This window comes from Camarhynchus parvulus, chromosome 1 (genome assembly GCF_901933205.1).
Source record: "Camarhynchus parvulus chromosome 1, STF_HiC, whole genome shotgun sequence".
Classification (NCBI taxonomy): Eukaryota; Metazoa; Chordata; class Aves; order Passeriformes; family Thraupidae; genus Camarhynchus; species Camarhynchus parvulus.
Genome location: NC_044571.1, coordinates 93,800,585 through 93,821,678, shown reverse-complemented (window position 1 = coordinate 93,821,678; position 21,094 = coordinate 93,800,585). Strand labels below are relative to the sequence as shown.

The window sequence follows — 21,094 nt, the reverse complement described above, 5'->3', positions numbered from 1 at the left end:
CATTGCAGGGGTTTCAAACAATTTTTAAGGTCCCTCCCAACCCAAACCATTCTATGATTCTGTGATTCTATGATTTTATGTGATTTGGCATTATGACTTGAATAAATGAATAGTTACTGAAGGGGGCTTCCAAGGGCAGAAGCTTTGCAGCTTCTCCTGAGCCCCTCTGAGGTAGTGCAGGGCAGGGAGCAGCTGGGTGTGTGTTGTGCTCAAGCTGTCCTCCCTCCTCTCCTACTGCCAGCACATGGCCCATCACTGGGGTGGTGGTGGGCAGGAAATTTCAGGCTGGTAATTGTAATGAGATTTACTCAATCCTGCTGTCTCGTTTGCCCTGTATCACAGGGCATCTCCCAGGATGTACTGTATCTTGAAAACTTGCTTGGCAAAGAGTGACAGCAGCTGTACTGGGGCAGGTCTCAGCAGAAGGGAGCCGCATAAACGACTTGCTGATGACCTTTGATTCACTACCAATGTGTAGCAAGCAAATATTTAAACCCATGCCATTCAGAAGGGAAATACAGCCTTAGCAAGGAACACTCAGGCAAGAGGTGCTGCTATGATAGTCCTGGGCTGTGCCCAGGAAGGGGCAAGCAGCCCCCTTCCCCTCCTCTTCCACTCCAACAGAGCAGCCCACCCTGCCCACCGTGCCCACACCACGGAAGGGGCAGATGCTCAGGCCCCAGCAAGTCAAGCGGCTGCTGTACCAAGGAAAGACAGAGTTTTAAAGCTGTTTCAAGTCCAAAGACAAAATAACTGTGGCCATTCCTCCTGCCCACGTTGCCTGTGACCTCACACAGGCAGAGGCTATGTGACAGGGAGGCCACCTCTGGCTTTGGCTGCCTGCTGTGACCCAGCTGCTGCTCTCCTACTGTGGCTGGTAGCTGCACACTGACGAGTCTTCAGGAAATCTATTGGTGTTAGTCAGGTGCAGCAACAGGCCAAGAGAGTATTTATCCCTCAGAGTGGCACCGAATTAGCTCTTTTGGTCAGTTTATAATTAGGCACTGGCATTTAACAGTATTCTTTCTGTTGGATTTTTATAGTTTTGTCTTTTCTTTTTTAAACATGAAAATAATCAGTCTTAAAATAAAATAATTTATTAAAAAATACCCTGGGAAGTGATCTATAAAAGGAGAAAATCCTTGCCAAGAGAATGCCACAGCAGCGAGCCCAAGCCACAGAAAGCCCGGCTGAAGGCTTCACTTTGCCGCAGCTTCTCAGAGGTTAACCAGGGTCTGTAAGCAAACAGCTTAAAGGAGCCCGGCTTAGTGCCTGGGTCTTGGGCTGTCCCAGAGCCTACCGGCCTAATGCCCTTGCAGCAGCCCCTCCCTGCCAAAGGCGATGCTGGGCAAACAGAGGCAGCCCTCGCCCTCTGCTCCCGCAGCGAGGAGCCCTGCGGGGACGGGCCGGACCGCGCTGGGGCTCGGGGGCATCGCAGGAGAGGGTGTTGCGCTGCCGACGGGAGCAGAGCCATGTGTATATAAAGCCCGGGGCAGCAGCCCGGCAGGCTTGTCTAGCACAACCACACCTCGGCTCGCTTGGCAGCGCGGCCAGGCACCGCCGGAGCGCCGGCAGCTGAACCCCGGAGTGCCCGAGCGTGGGAGCGATCTGCCCATGGGCCCGCGCCTGCTGCTGCTTCTGGCGCTGCTTCAGGCAGGTGAGTAGCGCCCCTCGGTCCCTCTGCCCTGCCATGCGTCCCCCTGCCCGGGGACAGCCTCTGCCTGGGCCATCAGCTTTGCGTGCTCCGCGCCAGGAGCGCCGGGTGATGTGGCCAAGTGAGGGAAAAAAGTGTCACTAGACAATCCTCAACTTTACAGTGAGGGACAGTGTAAGCGAGCTGCCTGCCTGCCTCACTTCCCAGCCCCAGCTATGGTTTGCATAACCTGTATAAACACAGGTCTTCTTCTTTTTTAATAGTTTTCTGCTACAGAGTTGTTAGTGTCCACGTTCCATTGAAATACCTTCCTTCTGTACCAGTGTCCATGGAGTGAGCAGTTTTCCACACATCTGAATTTAAAATAATTTTAAAAATTCTTTTTATAAAAGCCACAAATGGCCACTAACATAAAGTCCCTACAGACAAAGGCAACAAAACACTAAACTGGCACACCTGAGGTTATACCTGCAGTAGAGTTTTGAAAGAAAGAAAACAACCTCCTGCCTTCATTTACAGCAAAGGCTGCCAGTTTAAGCAGAAAATAGTGCTAAGTTGTCAGATTCATCTCTGCTCACCTCTCTGCAGGTATGTTCTTCTCTAAGGTGGTCCATTAGTAGTTTAACTAATGATTGGACATGCTGCTAACGGGACATTTGGCTAGGAGCAGGCTGCTGTGGAGACTCAGACTTTTTCAAGGCTTTACTGGCTGTGTTGGCTCGGCTGCCTAGCATAGAGAAAGCAATTTCAGTTCTTGGTCAAGTTATTAGCTGTGCACCTGAATATTAAAAATGTACTTGCTAGGGCTGACCTCTCAGCTGCAGCAGCGCACTGCTGGCTCAAAACCCAGACAGCTTTCAAAGAACAGGAACATCAGAGGCTGCCTGGATGCCTCTTGCAGAACACACAGCCCTAAGCACACTAATTGAGTCTTTTGGACTCAATTTCCTTTGAGGTGTTCTCTCCACTTTCATAGCAACTCTGCACTGTAATTACAGTTCCTTGATCTCCAGAGATATCCCCAAAAGAAGAATGGCCTTTCTTCTTCTGGGTGAGGTACAGTTACATTACAGCAGCCTCAACCATTTTCAGCCAGTGGCCAACAGGCCAAGCCCAGCAGTCCTGGCTTAAGAGGCAAGTGAAAGAAAGCTAAAAAAGAAGTCAAGCCATTTGTCAGAAGGTTGGAATTCCTACAAAGACGTTTTTGTCTCCACTGGAATATTTTCAGGGTCAGCAAGCTGCAACAGGTTGAAAAATCATGATTTATACCTCCAAATCCAAAGCAGCTCACTACTTGTGATTTTCCCCTGAGAGCTAAGCCCCCTTCTAACTCTGGAGCCTTGGTGTTTAGACAAGGAAAATAAGTGGTCTCTTTAGTTCTCAATAAAACCCATCCAATGTGTTTTTAGCACGAAACCTGAACACTCGGAGTAGTGTTTAGCTGAGCAGCGCTTACTTTTTCAGGAATGTGCATTTAATCCCTGAGGAATGCCCCAGGAAGCAGACTGAGGCTATGCTGGACAGCCTGAGGTGTGGATCCCTGGGGTGAAAATGGTGGCACCCTCTCATACTGGGGGGTTGGGCTGGGAGAGGGAGCAAAGCCCTGCTTTGTCCTTCGTGGGGAGAGACCCTCCTTGTCTTCACTGGCATTTGGATTGGGCTCGGAGGGCAAGCTAGCCCAGGAGATGCGGGAAGAGGCCCAAGCAGGGGGATTAGAGGCTAGGTTTTAAAAGGAAAGCAACTGTTTTAATAATAGTATTGAGTCCTTGGGTGGTTTAGAGGATTAATTAGCCTGTGTTTGCACAACACTTTGAAGAGGTCAAGCGTGCTGCAATAGCCAGGGGCAGGTGGCAAAGCAACTTCAGTGGCCAGTTCCCAGCTCCCAGGAGTCGCCTCCTGCTCCATCCAAGCATGCTGGAAAGCCCCTCTTTGATTTTGGAGTGGCTGTGCATGGGTGGGATGAGCAGATGGGTCAGGCTTTCAGGCTGAGGATTTTGATCCTACCAATAGAGCAGTGCAAAGTGCATTTGGTCCTTCACAGGAAATTCAGGCATGAAATGCTCCTATTTGTCACTACAGCAGGATAAGAGCAACATTTGCGAATGAGCATCACAGTGGTTTGAGTATTAAGGGCAGGGTACTCTTGGTTTCCATAACAGCTGCTGCAAGAATGAGCCTGTGGCTTCTAAAAAAGTCCCAAATTAACATGTGAAATCACGAGACTGAAAGACTTGTAACTCAAAAATCTCCAGACTGGTTTGGATGGCCATCCACACACTCCAGCTGACACAGAGCTCCTTTCTCCTTTTTTCCCCAAATTCGTGTGGCCCAGCTGTTACAACCTAGGTGGAACATAATAACGGAAGCGGACACAAGTGTTGCCAGCACTTCCAGAGTCACAAGAGAAAGTGGCTGTACACACATCTTGGCTAATGGAGGCACTTTGTCCTTGACAAAGTATGTACTCTACAGGCTCAGGGGCATGTAGCTGTCCCTCTGTGCAGATTAATAGGACTATCAGTATGTTTTGCCACCTGGAAAATGGGTTAAAAGATCCTGAATAACAGAGAAACTTGGATAATGTAAGAAATCTTGAGCAACATAGAAACTCCATTTCTTTCCACAGAGTCCTGGTTAGGTCTGGTCGCCTGGCTGTACTCTGCTGCTTCATGTCCCAGTCAGGACCACAGCATAGCTGGAAAGCTGTCCCAGGTTTGGGAGCTCTGGGGTGCAGTGAAGCGCAGGTGGCCTCCATGGTGCTGGCACAGACCCCGCAGAGCTGAACAGCTTGGGCTCCGTGATGAGCACAGCCACACACACTGCTCCTGGGGGCATTCACACACTAGTACACCAGAACTAGTAAGTCTTGCTTGAATTGAGCTCCTGTGGAAGAAATAGCATGCTTGGGCATTCCTGCATCCAACTTTTGATTATCCCAGACACAGGCAAAGCTCCCTGCAAGACTACCTTTGGCCAGCTGAATGTCACAACTAGTTAGATTGTCAGGGCTGCACCCAACCAACCAGTCAAAATCAAAACCATCTCCCTTTAAGGACTGTAGGAAAATCCGTAGCAGGCATGTTTAATCCTTGTGTGTAACCGTGTCCTGTCTTTGCAGTTTGGAAAGGTGCTCTGGGAAAGTCCCATTCACTGCACACTCGAGGAATCATTGAACTGGCTGGAGCCATAACGTGTGGCACGGGACGGTCTCCCTTGGCATATATTGGCTATGGGTGCTACTGTGGACTGGGAGGACGAGGTTGGCCTAAAGATAAAACAGACTGGTAAGAGAAACCTTGGCTATGTGTCCAGAAGCAGTGCAGATCTCCCTACTTTTCTCTGTTTGTGCTACTGTGACTCCACTGACTCATTTGCTGCCTTGTGGGCAGGGAACTTAGTATATATGAACATACTGGGGATTTGGGAATGATGACCCATGTATCACTTGGGATTTGAATGAGGGCTTAACCTCCTGCTGGATAACACCAAAGCTCTTAGGACCTTGTAATATGTCGGGTAGAGGGCAAAGGAGAAACCATGATGTAATTTTTTGAAATAGCTGTTTGTTTTTTCTCAGAGAGCACACCCTGCCTGATGAAAGCAGTGTAATCCAAGGTATTTGGAGGGTTATTTCACCTAGGTACTTAAAATGGAAGTGATGGAAATATCACTGTTTATCCTCTTGAAGAAATCCATATAGTTGCAAGGAGTAATCAAACCTGTTACCCTAATTGGCTGTTAGTTCCCACTGAATCAAGGCAGAACAATAAAGGAGAGCATGGTGTTATTTCCCCTTTTCTTTCCTAGTGGAGAAGATGATGTTATTCCCAACAAGTGTCAGAGGTATTGCATGCAATCAAAGGCTTCTTTCCTGGACTGTGCAATGAGCATAAAGAGAGTAAATAAGAGTAAAGCTAAGGAGAGTGGACTCTTGTTGCTCTGAGCCAGGTATTTGCAATCTTGCCAGGTTTGAAATATCAAAGTCAAAGCACACAAGTCTATGTACAGTCTTCAGACCAGGTGCTACTAGTAAGCAAGCTCTGCTTTAAGCAGGGGTGAAGGCAGTCTGCAGCTCACTGGGAAGGAAATTGAGCTTTCCAGTATACCTTGCTGCTGGAGACATTGCAGGTTGCTACAAAAGCAGATTTTGCTGAATTAGAATGACAGAAAAAAGGGGCAGAGGGGGAGTGAAGGAAGAAAAGATGTCAAAGCTAAAGATCCCTGTGGGCATGAACGAGACAGACGAGAAGTCTGTCTTAAGGGACAGACAACAGAAGTTGTCTGTCCCTTAAGACTAATGGAGCTGTCTTCATTAATGCAGTGAGATGTTTCACTCCCAAAGCCTTCTCATCATGTCCCTTTATTTGTCTGTGAAATATTTCATCTATGAAACAGTCAATATGGGCCTCACAAATGATGAGTAACTGCAGTAATATCTCTTGACCTGCTTATCACAGTGCTTATCTACAGCAGTGTATGTAGGGTGTTTAATTATTTTTGTTATCCTTTAACAAATTTCATAATAAAGCCTTGAAAGTAAAACATGGCTTCACGAATTTGGAGCACTGCTTTTATTGAAGGGCTGAGCAGAGTGACTTAAAATCTGTTTTCCATAGAGGCTGAGTGACATCCAAATTCGTGTGACCCTGGGAGATGCAAGTAGTCATCGCTCCTGAAAAAGAGAGAGTAAAATATGGCCACGTGTTCACCAGCCAGTGTTTCTGCTGTTGTTAAAATTGCACGGATTATTTTAGGATTTTATCCTAAAGGCAAAAAATGAGACTTTGCAAGTGGAAATGCCTCAAAATATCAGATAGTTTGTAAAGGGAAACTTGATCCTCTAAGTACATTCATTATTATTCCTTAGCTGTAGTGCTTGGCTGCTGTAGAAAAACTTAAAAGTTTTATTTAGGTTCTTAGGTAGGAAAAATCAGCAATGCCACACTAGATTTAGGCCTAAAAATGCCATTTTCTATTTGCTAGAGAAATATTGATATCTGTTACTAAGAACTACTGCAACGATTAGAGTGGTTGAGTACCCCCACACCTGTCAAAGTGACCACATTATTTTCCCTATTTGCCATTCTAAAAAAGAAAGGGTGGCAAAACTACTGGCTGTGAGTGACAAATACTGTTTGAAAATTATTCACCTCCTTGACCTTCCAGGTTTTTTACAGAGACTCTTACAAAAGGAGTAATTTTCCTGTGTGTAATTCAGTCAATCTGTCTAGACAGGGCTAGAGTGCTTCTAAGCACCTCTCTTTTATGTGAAAAAGAAAAAAAAAAGCCATTGAGTGGGTAATCCTTTTATAAGGTTTATTCCACATACTGACTTTGATGTGGTGTTGTCACAAATTACCTTTTCCCTTTTGTTCCACTCTTCCACTCTCACAGTTCCATCACTTCAAGGCATAATGACATTTCTTCCACATAGACTCAATCGATTTGTTTCTCCTCCTTTCTGTTGCCCTGGATTGCTGCAGCACCTAGGTTGTAAAGCAGGACCTAAGGGTGCTCAGCACTTCCCTGAAAACACCACGAAAGGCAGGGTGCATCTCTGACTCATCTAAGACACAGGATCGTTAAGGCTCGAAAAGATCTCTAAGATCATTGCATCCAGCTGTTAAATCCTGGCCAACTCGTAGGGAAGAGTAAGATGTCTCTTCTGTCGCAAGGTTAAAGCAAAAGGAAAAGACACACAGCAATGAGGGTGCTGTTGATGTGACAAACACAACGCGACAAATTCTTACCTTACCTGCATTTGCTCAACAGCAGGGGTCTGCCAGCTGATCCCTGCGGACCAGCCGGAGCTGTCTGTAGCCATTAGGGCTGTCTGGTAGCCCAGCCGTGAGGAGCAGGTTGTTGACTACCCAGGTGACTCAGTTGTGTTTGTTTGCCATCGCTGATGACCAGTGCTCTGCCATGCTGCTGGCTGCCTCAGTTTGTGTTGGTGTAACCGAATGTTAGCAGGTCATTAAAAGCTTAGCACCACTCTGACCCAGGTGCGGCAAAGGGCATTTCCAGACAGGAGGGGACTATGTGAAGGTGGCAAAGGACAACAATAGCATTCCTTAGTCCTCGTTCCTTGACAGTTCTTTCAGATGTTTGTAAAATAGGAGCCAAAAGTCTTCTTGCTTTGTGTTGGAGTACGATACCTGTCACGCTGCTGCAGCTGTGGGAATCATCAGGAGGAACTGCTGTAAGGGGAAGCAGAATTGTGCCCCAAATCCTGTGGTTCTGCAGAGTTTAAGTGACTTCCCCTGGTTTTGCCAAGCCAGATAAGGAGCAGCGAGTTCTCACTGCTAGCTAGAACACCATTTGCTAGTGCAAATTCGGTGCTCATTTGCTTGTCCTTCCCTGATTCACAGAACATCTTTTGCCCCCTACACTATCTGTCCTCACTTCTCCTACCTCTCTTTCTCTTTGTTCCTTCTGGCTCTTCATAAAGAGCAATTTCTTTCCCTTGGCACAGAGGGTCCTAACACCTCCCTTTGCTCGTCTATCTTCACATTGTTCTTCTTCCCCATACTCCCCCATCATTGACACCAACTTTACCAATTTGGCTACTGACTCACGCCCCAGACCTCACAAACCTTTGGTTTCTATAGCTGGCACTCCCCTCCACCACAGCCTCCGGTGCTCAGCGTCCCATATATGAGACACTAGGGATGGGCCTGCTCTGCTACCTATCATTCCCCTGAGGATGGATTAGGCTTTGCTGCAGCTTCAGGGTTTTTATGTTAAATCAGCCTGCCTCAATTTTTCCCAGTTAGTAGAGTGGTTTCTCTGTAGAGTCAGTTCTTGCAGGGATGTCTTCTGGAAATACAGGAGATCACTGCTCTCTGGCTCCAGCCTCTGATCTTGCATCCTTGCTGAAACAACCTTTGCTATTCAGCAGAGAACATCTCTAAGTGCTGAATCTTTTCTTGGTGGAATTTGAATCCCTAAACTACAAGAATAAAATTCAAGTCAGGTCAAGTTTTCCATAGATTCAGAAGTAATTGACAGTGAGAATGATCTCACTGACTAGTCCATAGGACAGATGTCATCAGCTGAGCTATTCATCCTCATTCACTCTATGGTCAGTGAAACACAACTGCACTTTTCAAATCTGATGCTTTTCACCTTGTGTTAGATCTCTGCAGCACAAAAAGTGAATCTGTGGTGCAGATGTGCATAGAGGGAAGATAGGTGAATGCCTTAGATGTAGATGGTTTTTAAGGTTCCTAAGTTAACTCATATGAATTTCACCACTGAGACTGATTAATCTGTAGCCTGCCCTCAGAACCTTTAAGTGCTGAGGAGGACATAGCAGGTGAACTGAAGAGACTAAGCTTCTTGGTGATACTGAGGAAGGCAAGAAACACTCCAATTTCAAGTTTTGGGGTGGGTCTAAGCCTAGGCGAGTGAGCCACAACAGCACAACTTATAGGAACACTTCTTCTGTTTTCAGCCAGATTACCATGTCTTGACCACACATGCTTTCATGAGGGCAAAAGCTCAGAAGAAGAAGAGCAGTGGTCATAGGAGCAAATATGGCATTAATGAGCTCCTGAGACAAGAGAGCTTTCCCAGAGATGCCAGGATACTTGCATCATCAACAGATGATTTACTGACAGGCCGGGGTGAACATTGCTGTCATGAGCTGTGTGTAAGCAAAACTCCCCTGGAGTCTGTGCCAACGGGCAGGACGCAGGAGGACACCCATACTGTCTCTTTGTGTCTCCCAGGTGCTGCCACAGGCATGACTGCTGCTATGACACGGCAGAGAAGGAAGGCTGCAACCCCAAGCTGCAGCGCTACCAGTGGGCGTGTGAGCAGAACACTGTGCGCTGCGGTAAGGAAAGGCCGGCTCCTGTCCTGGGTTTCCCTCCCTCCCTCCCTCCCTCCTCTGCAGGCAGCAGGCTGACCGAAGAGCTTTGGAGGCCCCAGAGGCAGGTTTGCGTTTGCCAAGCTGGTTTCGAAGCTGCTTTAGGCAATGCCCGTTCTCTTCCAAGCTCCCTGCCCATTCCTTGCCAGGACTGGGAGGAAAGCTGGAGCCCCAGCACAACCCATTCCAGGTAACCTGAGATCCACCCAGGCTGAAGAGCAGGACTGGGGGCCACGGAGCCCCCAAACCATCTTAAGTTTGTCAGGGATGCAGATGACTCTCTGGAGAGTTTCTGCTCACAGGCATTAAGCGTGCCTCTTCCTACAGGTGTGGGTCTTCAGGGGTGCTCTTTCCATTGCAGTTCTGGCCCTCCCTCCAGCAGGGCTGTCCACTTTTTTACTACCCTTAAGCTCTGCTAGAGAAGAGCCAGGCTATTTAGCATGGCTGGTAGATAGGTTAAATAGGATGCCAGCCTGCACCTCTGCCCCGTTTGGGGCTCCAGCCTGAAGTCTCGGGGTTCCAGCAGGGATCTGGAACCATGCAGAATCAAATGCTCTCAAGTGCTTTAGGCAGACAGCAAGTGTGGGCTGTGCTCAGCTCTACAGCTGGTACCCAGTCAAGAGGGTTTGAATTGCACAGTCACAGCCCGTCAGTGTCTCGCACAGTTTGTTTTGACATACACCAGATGACTTGAGTCTTAGAATTTGTCACTTGTGTTTCTAAGTCTCCAGAAATCTACTGGTAGTAAAATCCATTGTAGAAGACTTTGAAAGTTTGAAAAGAAATTGTGAGAGTAAAACTTATCCCCATAATCATTAAAGTTACTTGCTAGAACATTAAAAGACTATTTCTACCTTATCAGAAAACCATATTTTACTGGTGCAATCCTCAGCCTCACCAGCAGCTGAAGATCTTCCAGCAGATAGGGGATGGGACACAGCACATCTGCAGTTGCTCTTTTCCAAGTTCCAGAACAATCTAGTAAATACAAAATCCTGGCAAAGGAATGCCTGGCTTTAATGTACAACTGCTCTCCCTCCTGCCATATTTCCACAGATGACTGATACTTTCTGCTAGTCATTTTACAGGGAAAAAGTCCTGTTTCTCTTTGCTGTGAAGGAACAATCCAAGATGCAGATATGAGATGTATCATTCAGTCCATGGGATTGGACATAGGAGTGCAGCAGGCTGCAGTTGCCAACAAGCATGAGTTAAACAAATGTCATTAATTCCCTAACTGATGTCTAGGCAAGACCTTATGCATCCATCAACTGTTCTCCACAAGCCCTCAGCAGGCTACACTCCCCCTGATATCCCTGGTGAGGAGAAACAATAGAAATGTGTTTTGAAGGCAAATTTCCTACCTCAGGTTACAGCACGGCAGGTCTTACTGGGATGTGAAGTATAATGTCTGATCCCATTCAAACAAAAGAGATGAAGAATTAAATTTCCAGGCATGCTTGCTGAGCTCAGGGTAATGATGTCCAGAAGTGTTAGAAGCAGAACTGTTTGCACTGTCATTTCAATGCAACAGGAATTAGATGCCTGCTGCCTGACACTGTACCATAAATACAGACATTTTCATGTAAAATAAACAGAAACTCATTTTACTTGGTATTTCTCCTCTTTTTGCTACCATTAGGTAACTGGCAAAACTATATTCTTCAGTCTAGATATGCCATCACCTGTAGGCAAATTCCATTGAATAGATATCTGGAATATAGAAAAGGCTGTTAGTTGTGGGGTCTGGTCAAAAAAATCATTCCTCTTGAACGAATGTTACAAATCCAGACTTTTGTACTCACATTTGATGAACAGTTGCTGGCACAGCACAGGAAGAGCTCAAGGAGCAGAGGGGCAAGGAGAGTATCAGGCAAGACTGGTAGCTAGGAGAAGAGTGGCCTTAAGTCCTCATTGACCCTTAAAACACTTTTAGCAGTAAATACATGATTATTCTGAACAGCTTAGGAAACTAGGGCTTTTCTTATTTTTCAGATACAGGGTTGATCCATCAAAGTCCAGTAAAATCTGAAAAAATTCCTATACTCATTCCAGTTGGTTTTGGAGTGAAGCCCATATGCACTGGCACATTAAACTTTGCCTAGTGCAGGGTTTTGTGGCTGTTAGATAATCCATGGTAGCAGCCTCAAAGAAGCAAAGCACTGTGCTTTAAAATAATATTAACCCAATAACTGCATTTAAACCACCTATAGATGGGATGAGGTTCATTAACCCAAACTCAGTCACTTGCAATGTAGTCTTCTAAGCTAGCTATTTATGGTCATGTAGTCATATATTTGCATTCTGTATAGTTCCATGTATGACTTAGATCACTTTGTTAGCTGCTAGCTCATAAAAATCAGGTACCTGGCCCTGCTGCAAAGATCCTTGCTCCTCTGCTGTGATCAGAGAGAGACAGCAGCAACTGGTACAGCAAGAGTGAAGGATGCCTGGTGGGTGCTTTGATGCCCTCAGGTTTCTGAACATCCCTCTGGGAGGCTCCTTCTTTCAAAGTAGTGGTTTTTTCTTTTGAAATCAGTCTTTTTTGCAGAGGGAGGAGTTAGAAGGGAAATTCACTGACTGAGGAACAGTGGAATATTTTTACCTCAGGCTAAGATTAAATAATTTTCCTTTTCAGCTTTGACTACTGAATTAAGCCCTCATAGTTCACAGAGTCCTAGAAGCAGGGAGTGCTCTGTGCAGAGCAGATTTTTATAAGCATTGCCAATCTACATTTAGCTGCTAATTTCTGACGCCCTTTGTCACAGTCAAGGTCAGATCTGCTGACAGAGAGGGCAGGGGAGGGTCAAATCCACTCACAACACAACATGTTAATCCTGCTGCCACAGCCTTTGATCCCTAAGGGCTGCTTTTTTAGGGGACTTTTCCTCCTAAAACGGTTTCTTGCCTTTGATGCAGAATCTCTCAACCTCAGCTCACATTTTCTTTTGCAGATAACCTGACAGACCGATGTGAAAAAATGGTGTGCCTGTGTGACCAAGAAGCAGCCAAGTGCTGGGGAGCAGCCCCATACAATCCTCACTTCATCCTCTGGCCAGACTTTTTATGTGGACAGACTCATCCCACCTGCCATGTCAGATATGGGGGGCCAGAATAGTCCTTTTAGGACCTTTCTTCGAACAATTTGAACTTGAAGGTGGTGGAATAAAAATTTTCCTCATTTTCCAGATCTAACAATGGTGTGAGAGAATTTCTATCAGCCCAGGATTTATGGGGAGGAGAGACAGACCAGAAAGGTGCGGTGGTGGAGTTTCCTCTCTGTGAGAGAGCACTGGAATGTATCGAGCTCTTTGGGGGGACAACAAGCGAGTCAAGATCTCATGGGTAAGGAAAAAAAGGCAGACTAATAGAGGTAACACTGTTGTGGGTGTTTGCTACAGGCCACCTGAACTGGGGAAAGAAAGTGCATGAGGTCTTCTACAGACAGCTTGAAGCAGCCTCACAGTCACAGGCCCTGGTTCTGGTGGGGGACTTTAACTGCTCTGACACCCGCTGGAGAAACAACAGGTGACAAAAGTGATTAAGGGTCTGGAGTATTTCTCTTATGAGGAAAGGCTGAGGGAGCTGGGTCTGTTCAGCCTTGAGAAGAGATGACTGAGAGGGGACCTCATCAGTGTTTATGAATAACTGAAGGGAGGATGTCAGGCTCTGCTCAGTGGTGCCAAGCAATGGAACAAGAAGGCATTGAGTAGAAACTGATGCACAAGAAGTTTTACCTGAACAGGAGGAACAACTTCTTTACTGTGCAGGTGATCAAGCACTGGAACATGTTACTCAGAGAGGTCGTGGAGTGTCCTTCACTGGACATATTCCAGACCTGTGTGGACACAATCCTGTGCCATATGCTCTGCAATGACCCTGCTTGAGCAGGGAGGTTGGACCAGATGATCCACCATGCCCCTTCCAACTTTACCCAGCCTGTGACAGGTAACATATATGATGAAGCAAAGGGAAGATCCTGCTCTGATCATGATCAAGATCTGCTTTTGCAGAAACAGAGGGTTTGGTCTGTGGTGCAGTGGGAAAACATGTCCTGTCACCAAATAGCACTTTTTTTTTTTTTTTAATCATAGATTCATAGGGTAGTTTGGGTTGGAAGGAGCCTTTAAAGATTGTTTAGTTTCAATCCCTGTGCAATGAGCATGGACACCTTTAACCAGTCCAAGTTGCTTAGAACCCAGTTGTCTTATCCCTCATGCTCCTGCATCACAGCACGGGAGACATTTCTGAGCTGTCTTCAAGGGTAAGCAGAGTTACACTGGGCTATTGCAGTTGCAAGGTCAGCAAGGATTTCTGACTTCTGCTTACTAGAGGCATACCCACACTTTGCAAAAGAATGTACTCACTGCTCCACAGGCTTCAGAGCTGATACACTGCTCTCTGATACATGTAGAAGAGGGTCTCCTATAGTAGCAGCGGCGGACCCAACGCAGGAATGATGTGCATTGACTTCATGATTGCAGAAGGCTGAACAAATGCTTTATTGAGCTACACTACACTACACTACACTAAACTACACTACACTACAATATACTACACTATACTATACTATACTATACTATACTATACTATACTATACTATACTATACTATACTATACTATACTAAAGAAAAACCCATCACCCTTGCCAGACAGTCCAATACATACATGGATCCAATTGGTCAATCAATCAAAACACCATCAGCAGAGTCCAACCTTTTGGTAAACAATCTCCATAACACAATAACAGGTGCAGCAAGTGAAGATAAGAATTGTTTTCTCTGAGCTTTCTCACAGCTTCTCAGGAAAATCCTGGGAGAGAATTAAGTCTCTCTCTGTTCAGAGGATATATGATTACCACAGTCCCCTATATTGGCATGTCCCCCAGTCACTGACTGCTTGGGAATCAATTATTGTCACATCAGGAAAGAGTGGCTGTGGAAAAATCTTTCATCTTCCCTTTTTTTTTTTTTTTAAGAGTATTAAAGGCTTATATTCAAATGCTACATTTCCGTCTGGCAGGAGAAACCAAAATCCCACTCTTCCAGCCAGGAGTTGCTATGTACCAGTGGGCCCTCTTTGCATCTTTGTCACAAGCATTTAGGCTGGACAAGCCACCAGGACAAGAGCCTCTTTGGCAGGAGGCACAGACAGGTGGGAGCCACTCCTGCATCCCCAGAAGCAATGCTTCTGATTTCCTCGGGTAGGTGCTAGCACTATACGGGCACCTGGAGCACCTGGGCAGTTTGGGCTCCTTCTGTCTGCTGAAACTCAGCTGACAAACTTTAAACTGCACCTTTAAAATAAGAACTAATGGCACAGAGAGACCCAGGGTGCCTCATCAGAGTCTAAATTCAGAGATACGTGGCCAAACTAAGTGGAGTTTTTGCAGGTGATAATATTAATTTCTTCACAAAAAGCTGCTTTGTTTCTTGCTGCAGGAGGATGGTAAATATGCCACTGTGGCTGACAAAGCTGCAGAAAAAAGAAGCTTGCTAATAAAAACAAAAGTCAAAATGTAGATGCCAAAGTCAACATGTAGAGAGAGGCAAAGGCTTTTATTCCATCTAGAACTCCGTTTTTTTGGCTTATGGGGCATCAGAAGTTGTTCCACCTGCAGGCTTTGCATATCCCAGCGACTCCTGTAATGCTGTACCTCAAGCCATGCTGAGCAAGAAGGAAAGGAGAGAGAATAAGTGAGCGACAGAGTCAGTTTTACGCAATAAACTCCTCCGAGGCTTTCTGGCAAAAGAAGAAGTTGTGAATTCTTTATATAGAGCGTTTGCAGAGGGATGCTGTGCGGACAGCATCAACCTATGGAAGGGAGTGTGCTTCCCAGCGAGGGCTGGAAGATCCTCCCCAGAGAGAGCGGCAGAGCTCCCGGCGTGTCCCTGTCCCCGCTACGCTGTCCATCAGGTGGCGGCAGCGCTCCAGTGAACGGCAGGAGCAGCTCTTCCTTCAGACCTTCAGGGAGGGGACTTTTTCATCAGGCTAAGCAAGATTTTTGAGCGCTAGGAGAAGAGGTGCAAATCACACGTCTCCTCAATGAATGCAAAAAGTCAGCTGAGCTCGTCCTGAAACGCATACCACATCTTGGGTTGCACAAAATGGGAACTAAACTTGTTTCAAAATGCAGTGCCAGTTTCCTCAAATTAGATCAGTTAGTTGACGGAACAGAAAAAAGTGGGCGAGTTTTTGGGTACATCAGCCTCTTATTGGGGCATTTCTTTGGCTCATGTATGATGAAAATGCCTGGTTTTCCCAACGTTATCAGCTAATCAAATAGAACATAGATCTTTAAGTAAGGCTTTATAAACCACACCTCACACACCTAAGCCATCATAAGCTTTCTGTACACAAGCATTGCAAGAATACAGATGTAAGCATGAAATTGGCAGGAGGAAGAACCATTCTTCAGTATAAGCATAAAAGAACTGAATGAGTCCTTGGTCTTTGTTCAAAGAAGCTGCAGCATCTCATTGAAAAACTCTTAGTCCAAAGTGGCAATTAAAGAAGATCCTATTATTCTCTTTATAGGTAACTCATTAGGCCCATTGGTAAAGCTCTACCCAACATAAACAAAAAACTATTTGGAAAAGTGATAGAACATAGAACCAACTCTGTTAGAGTTTCGTTCCCACTGCTTATTTTCTGAACCAGATCCCATGTCTGACCAGAGGTAAGTAAATGTCTAATTTGTCTTTCAGTTAAAACACAGGTACCTTTGGTGAGACTCCTGTCTCATGCAGAGGATGCACTTCCTCAGCTGTGGGGTTAAAACAACGATCAGAACCACTATGCCTCCAATACCAGCTGCCACAACCCCAATGATTGTTCCAATGGATTCTTCTATACCAAACAAGCCTGGGGGAGAAAGGAAGGCAGAGAGAGATGTAAAATGTTTTCCAGACAAGTATATGCAATGTAGCCAGCAGTGGCTTTTCTGCAGTGGCTGCAGAGGAAGCTGCTTACTATGGTGATGCTGATGTCTTGTCTGACATGAAATCCCTTCTACACGGAAGAGTGACTTGCACTACAGAGCTACTGATTTTTTTCATTCCTGTGTAGGAACTCCTAAGCTGCTGTGCTATCTGGTGCTTTAGAGACAGGGCAGCCCCATCACCCCAGAAACCTCCCTCAATGGCTAGACACTATGGGATGGTAAAAGAAGCTGCTGATTGAGTTAATGGGACTCAGGCCTGTATACTTTATTTTTGAAAGGAAAAAAATTATTCTGACAACTTTGGGAAAAACATTGGTCTGCCTATCTACTTCCAAGGGAGACAGCACCAGAGAGCAGAGAGAGCTCCACTGGAGTCCTTTCTTTGACTCGTTGCTCTTGGGACTGTTGCATGACAGAGATGGCATAGTGCTGAAATTATACATTTCATCATCTCAGGAACACAGAAAGGCAATTATGCTGGCCAGAGTGCAGACATTTCAAGAGTAACCTGTGCTACCGAGACTATGAGATCAAGCCAACAGGAGACCTCATTAGACACACAACCAAAGCCCTTGCAGAGGGACACACTTTGCCTGCTTTAATGCTACAGTTTAAACTGAGTAGTATTATAAAAATTAGTAAATCAGGCTCAAGAGGCCAAAGGCTTAGTGAATCTTGGTAAGATAGAAGCTTTGGTGATGAAAAAGAGGAAAATGGCACTTGCATAATTTGCTCTTGACACAGAAGGAGGCATTTTTTGTTAATTAGATAATAAGATAATAACCCTTCTTATGCATTGACTTTTTGGGACTGGAATCTGTTTAGCCTACATAAAAGGAAAGTTTGGCATTTCCAGCTGCTACAGACATAGCAAGTTACCTCTTTACTTAATATGCCTAGTGTGTATCTGTGGGGCTAAGAAAACATAGCATGGCACTTCTAATGCTACTTTAATGTGAATGAAGTTAATCAGAAATTATATAACTATCATATTACATATGATCCTCGTGATTATTGTGGGATTACTTATGTCATTCAGAGTTCAGGAATGACTATGCAAGTTAGTGGGTTGGAGAGAAATAACATCAAAAAAAAGAGGTCTAGAGCTGTTCCTTGAGATGGTACCTTGTCACCTGTCACTCATGGGGGTTCTGCCAGAACTGTGAGTACAAAGGGAACTTGTCTGACTGTTTCATTCTTTGCAGTGACTTTATTTTTATGGATAACACTACTCCTTCTTTTTGTGGTGTAAATGCTCCTCCTTATAATAATACCTGTGATTGTTTATAGAGACAAGCTAATTAATTTTAGCTGGCCTTACAAAAATAATGAGAAATATTATAAAGCAATTACACTCCATGACATCAGGCCCTTACTGCCAGAGGCCAAAGAGGCCAACTTCTCTCTTTCTACCAGTGTGCAGACCAGCTTTGGAGGAAAAACAAGGAGGAAAAAAGTAAATAACTCCAAGTATTACCCAGAGCCCTCCTGATCCTGAGCTTTGTGCCATCTCCTGTCACCACCTTCCCGTCTGGAAGTGTAACCTCACAGAAATAAATACCATGGTCACTGGTTGTCACATTGAGGATAACCAGGGAAACATCACCCTGGGACAAGTCTCCACTCATGAAGATCCTGGAGTTATTTGGCAGGATGGTCACATTCTTTTCTATCAGGTCCATCTGCCCCTTTTCATCTTCTTTGTACCATTTCACCATCAGGTTGGTCACGGAGGGATGCTGTGGACTGTTAAGATGACAGTTCAAGACCACAGTTTCACCCTCTTTGGCTTTCTCCTTGGCTGGTGTTTGAGTCACCAAAAGGTTCCAAGGCTCAGGTGTCAACAACAAAGGCTGTGCTGTTTCATGAATCACAGCTGCTGCATTCTCCTTGTTTGCACCTCCACCAGTAACTCCTACATCTGTACCAGGGAAGAGAGAGAAGAGGATGGATGAGGGTGATAGGATGATAAATGTCCCTGCTGCTCCTGACCTCTAACCAGCACAAAGAATGGCTCCTGGAATTAGCACGTGAGGGCAGTCACTGTTATGATGATAGGGATTTTCTTCCTAGTTCCTGCTTAGATTCCTGCTCCCTTCTTGTGTACAGACAGGTCTTCTCCTGAATATCAGCTCCTTTCTACTGCCATACTAGAGAAAGGAAGATTAATGCCATTGTCTAATGGCTTTGGGTGAAATTTAGAGTCCAGTCAGCCCCATTTCCATCTGCAACACTAACCTCTTTCTTCCCACCCAAAAAGTCTCAAGGCCTGATGTTCCTGCCTCAACTGCTTTTGAAGCAAAGCAAAAAATGCATGTACAGTTATACATTGCAAATTCTATTTTGGAAAGTGCAGTGAATAAATGTGCATCTAATGCAACCATCTGTATCCCAAAAGCTAATGTGGTTCTTAGAATTTTTGTCATGCACTTTCAGTTACAGGACAGGAAATCTTGAAATCATGGGAGGAATCTCCATTACCAGAGACTGAAGCCCTAGCAGATCCCATCAGCATCTGGCGGACAGAACATCAGCCTTATGCCCGTACTGAACCTGAGGGTGACAGCTATTCTCTGTGAAAGCACTGTCTCCGGATAACTTTTGTTAGAAAAACATGAACATGCCTGCAGCAGACATTTCAACCTGCCTTCTCATACTCAGGTGCTAATCCTAGTATTATATCCTTGGGCTAAGAGTAGTGAGAGTGGGTCTCACTTCTGGAAACAGGCCTGGGCACAGAAAATGAGAGGAATAGTTGCTGTCTCAAAAAGAGGGAAAAGCAAACCCAAAAATAAGCTTTTGCCAAGAAAGTGTTCAGACCAATTTTCAAAAAAGGCTCTTCTGGTTTATTTTCTTCAAGTGAAGTAGTCTCCCTTTGAGTGAGTTGGTGTCCTCTCAAGGACTGCAGACACTTCCAGAGTGAAGGTCCTGATTTTCCATTGTCTTGAGTCTTTCATTGCCATCCACAGAGTGTGAAATGCTATTGTGTGGGTCTGGCAAAGCATCACAGTGACAATAGACTCTCTCTGCACAGGGACAAATGTCTCGAGGCAATGGAAAACCAAACCCCTTTATGATCAGTTTGAGAGTTACTTGAATGGCTCCTCCAGGCATGCTTGTACACAAAAATCACAGTTGTATTCACAGTTATTATTATTTATGACTCATATGGGAGTAGAAGATTTCTGTCAGCCAGCACGGTCCTGTTGTTCTGGGAACCTTACAAAAGGCTGGGGTATAGACCTTACAGTTTAACTATGAAACAAGAGAGAATTAATGGATGCAAAATTACAGGAACTATAAACTGGCTGTGAAACTAGGCAACAACAGAGCATGTGAAACACTTTATGAGCTGTTTGGCACTCTATGCTTTTACCTCAAAGTGAAAATTTTTGCCTTAGAACTGAAACACCAACCCATAGGAATTGGATGCCTCAGAATTAGGTACCCAAACATAGGTTTTAATCTGGTCCCCTAAAATTAGTTCTTATTAAAGGTACCAGGCAAGATATTATCCTTCTGTTCAAGCCTAATCTTACCAATGAGCCCACTGGAGCTTGCTGGCGAAATCTGAGGTGCAGATCTTCCCTGTCCAATTAGATATGTGTATTGAGGTAGCAGTCACAAAAGTTGAAGTATCTTGACAAGATACATTGAGGAAATGTAAAGTATAATTAAAATAACTGACAAAGCTTGATATATTACAGATTTTGTGCATAAAATATTCTGATCTATTTGCTTATTTATTAGAGTGAATTTGAGCAGTTTCATAATGAGTACTCTTATAAAATCTCAGTTTATTAATAATTTTCTCCACTGGATAATTGCTGCTTTAGCTAATGTGTGCTACTGCTACCTTGTTTTCAAGGAATGGCCACAAAATTTCTTCTCTGCTACAAGTATTCCAGTCTTGCCATATGCACCCCTGTAACACAACTGTAATTTTTATTTCTTTTAGTGATGCAGAAGGTATACTTTTTACACAGACAGTGGCATAGAGAATGTAGTTGAGTAGGAACAATGTGCTTTGATGTTGCCTCTGTTCATCGTGAGTTTTATACGCCTCTCATATAATGAAATAATAGCCATGATATAATAATTGTCATCTGTTTTATTTCCACATCTTTTATTCAATACAAATCATGTAACTTAATTAGGAAAATTAAACCAGGAGAGGAGTAGGCTGTCTTGTTTCGTCCCAGCTCTCTTTGGGGGTTTCACTGAGAAGGTCACAGCACTGCCTCTATTTTTCCCCCTTTCTTTTCTTTCTTTTTCTAAGGCTGCAAAACTGGAACATATTAGTTCACTGGTATTCGATTACACAATGCCCTTATCGTTTTGGCATCTGGGAGCATACCATGCCAAATGCTTTGCTGACTCTGCTTCAAAGCTCTTTTAAAGTCAATTGCTTCATTAGCAGAGTGATGTGTAGCTCCCTTGTCATGCGGGTTGTGGGGCTCAAGCCCACGGAGAGGAATGCAAGGCTTTGTGGTGAAAGCACTTGAGCTAGACAGGGTACAGAGAAATACAGCATGGATGATCTTGTCTAGACCTGGACAAACGATTAGATGATCTAATAGGTCATTGTCATATGTAGTCCTCAGTTCACATCCAGTTTTCAGCCACG

General features: G+C 44.9%; 1 protein-coding gene across 1 annotated transcript; it reads left to right on the top strand.

Moving 5' to 3' along the window:
• Positions 1-1,572: 1,572 nt before the first annotated feature.
• On the top strand, positions 1,573-12,707 carry LOC115907554 (phospholipase A2-like). The gene is made up of 4 exons (XM_030955513.1): positions 1,573-1,657; positions 4,773-4,938; positions 9,385-9,491; positions 12,479-12,707. The coding sequence occupies exons 1-4, from the start codon at positions 1,615-1,617 to the stop codon at positions 12,640-12,642; spliced, it is 480 nt and encodes a 159-aa protein (XP_030811373.1). The 5' UTR covers positions 1,573-1,614; the 3' UTR covers positions 12,643-12,707.
• The last annotated feature ends 8,387 nt before the right edge of the window (positions 12,708-21,094 follow it).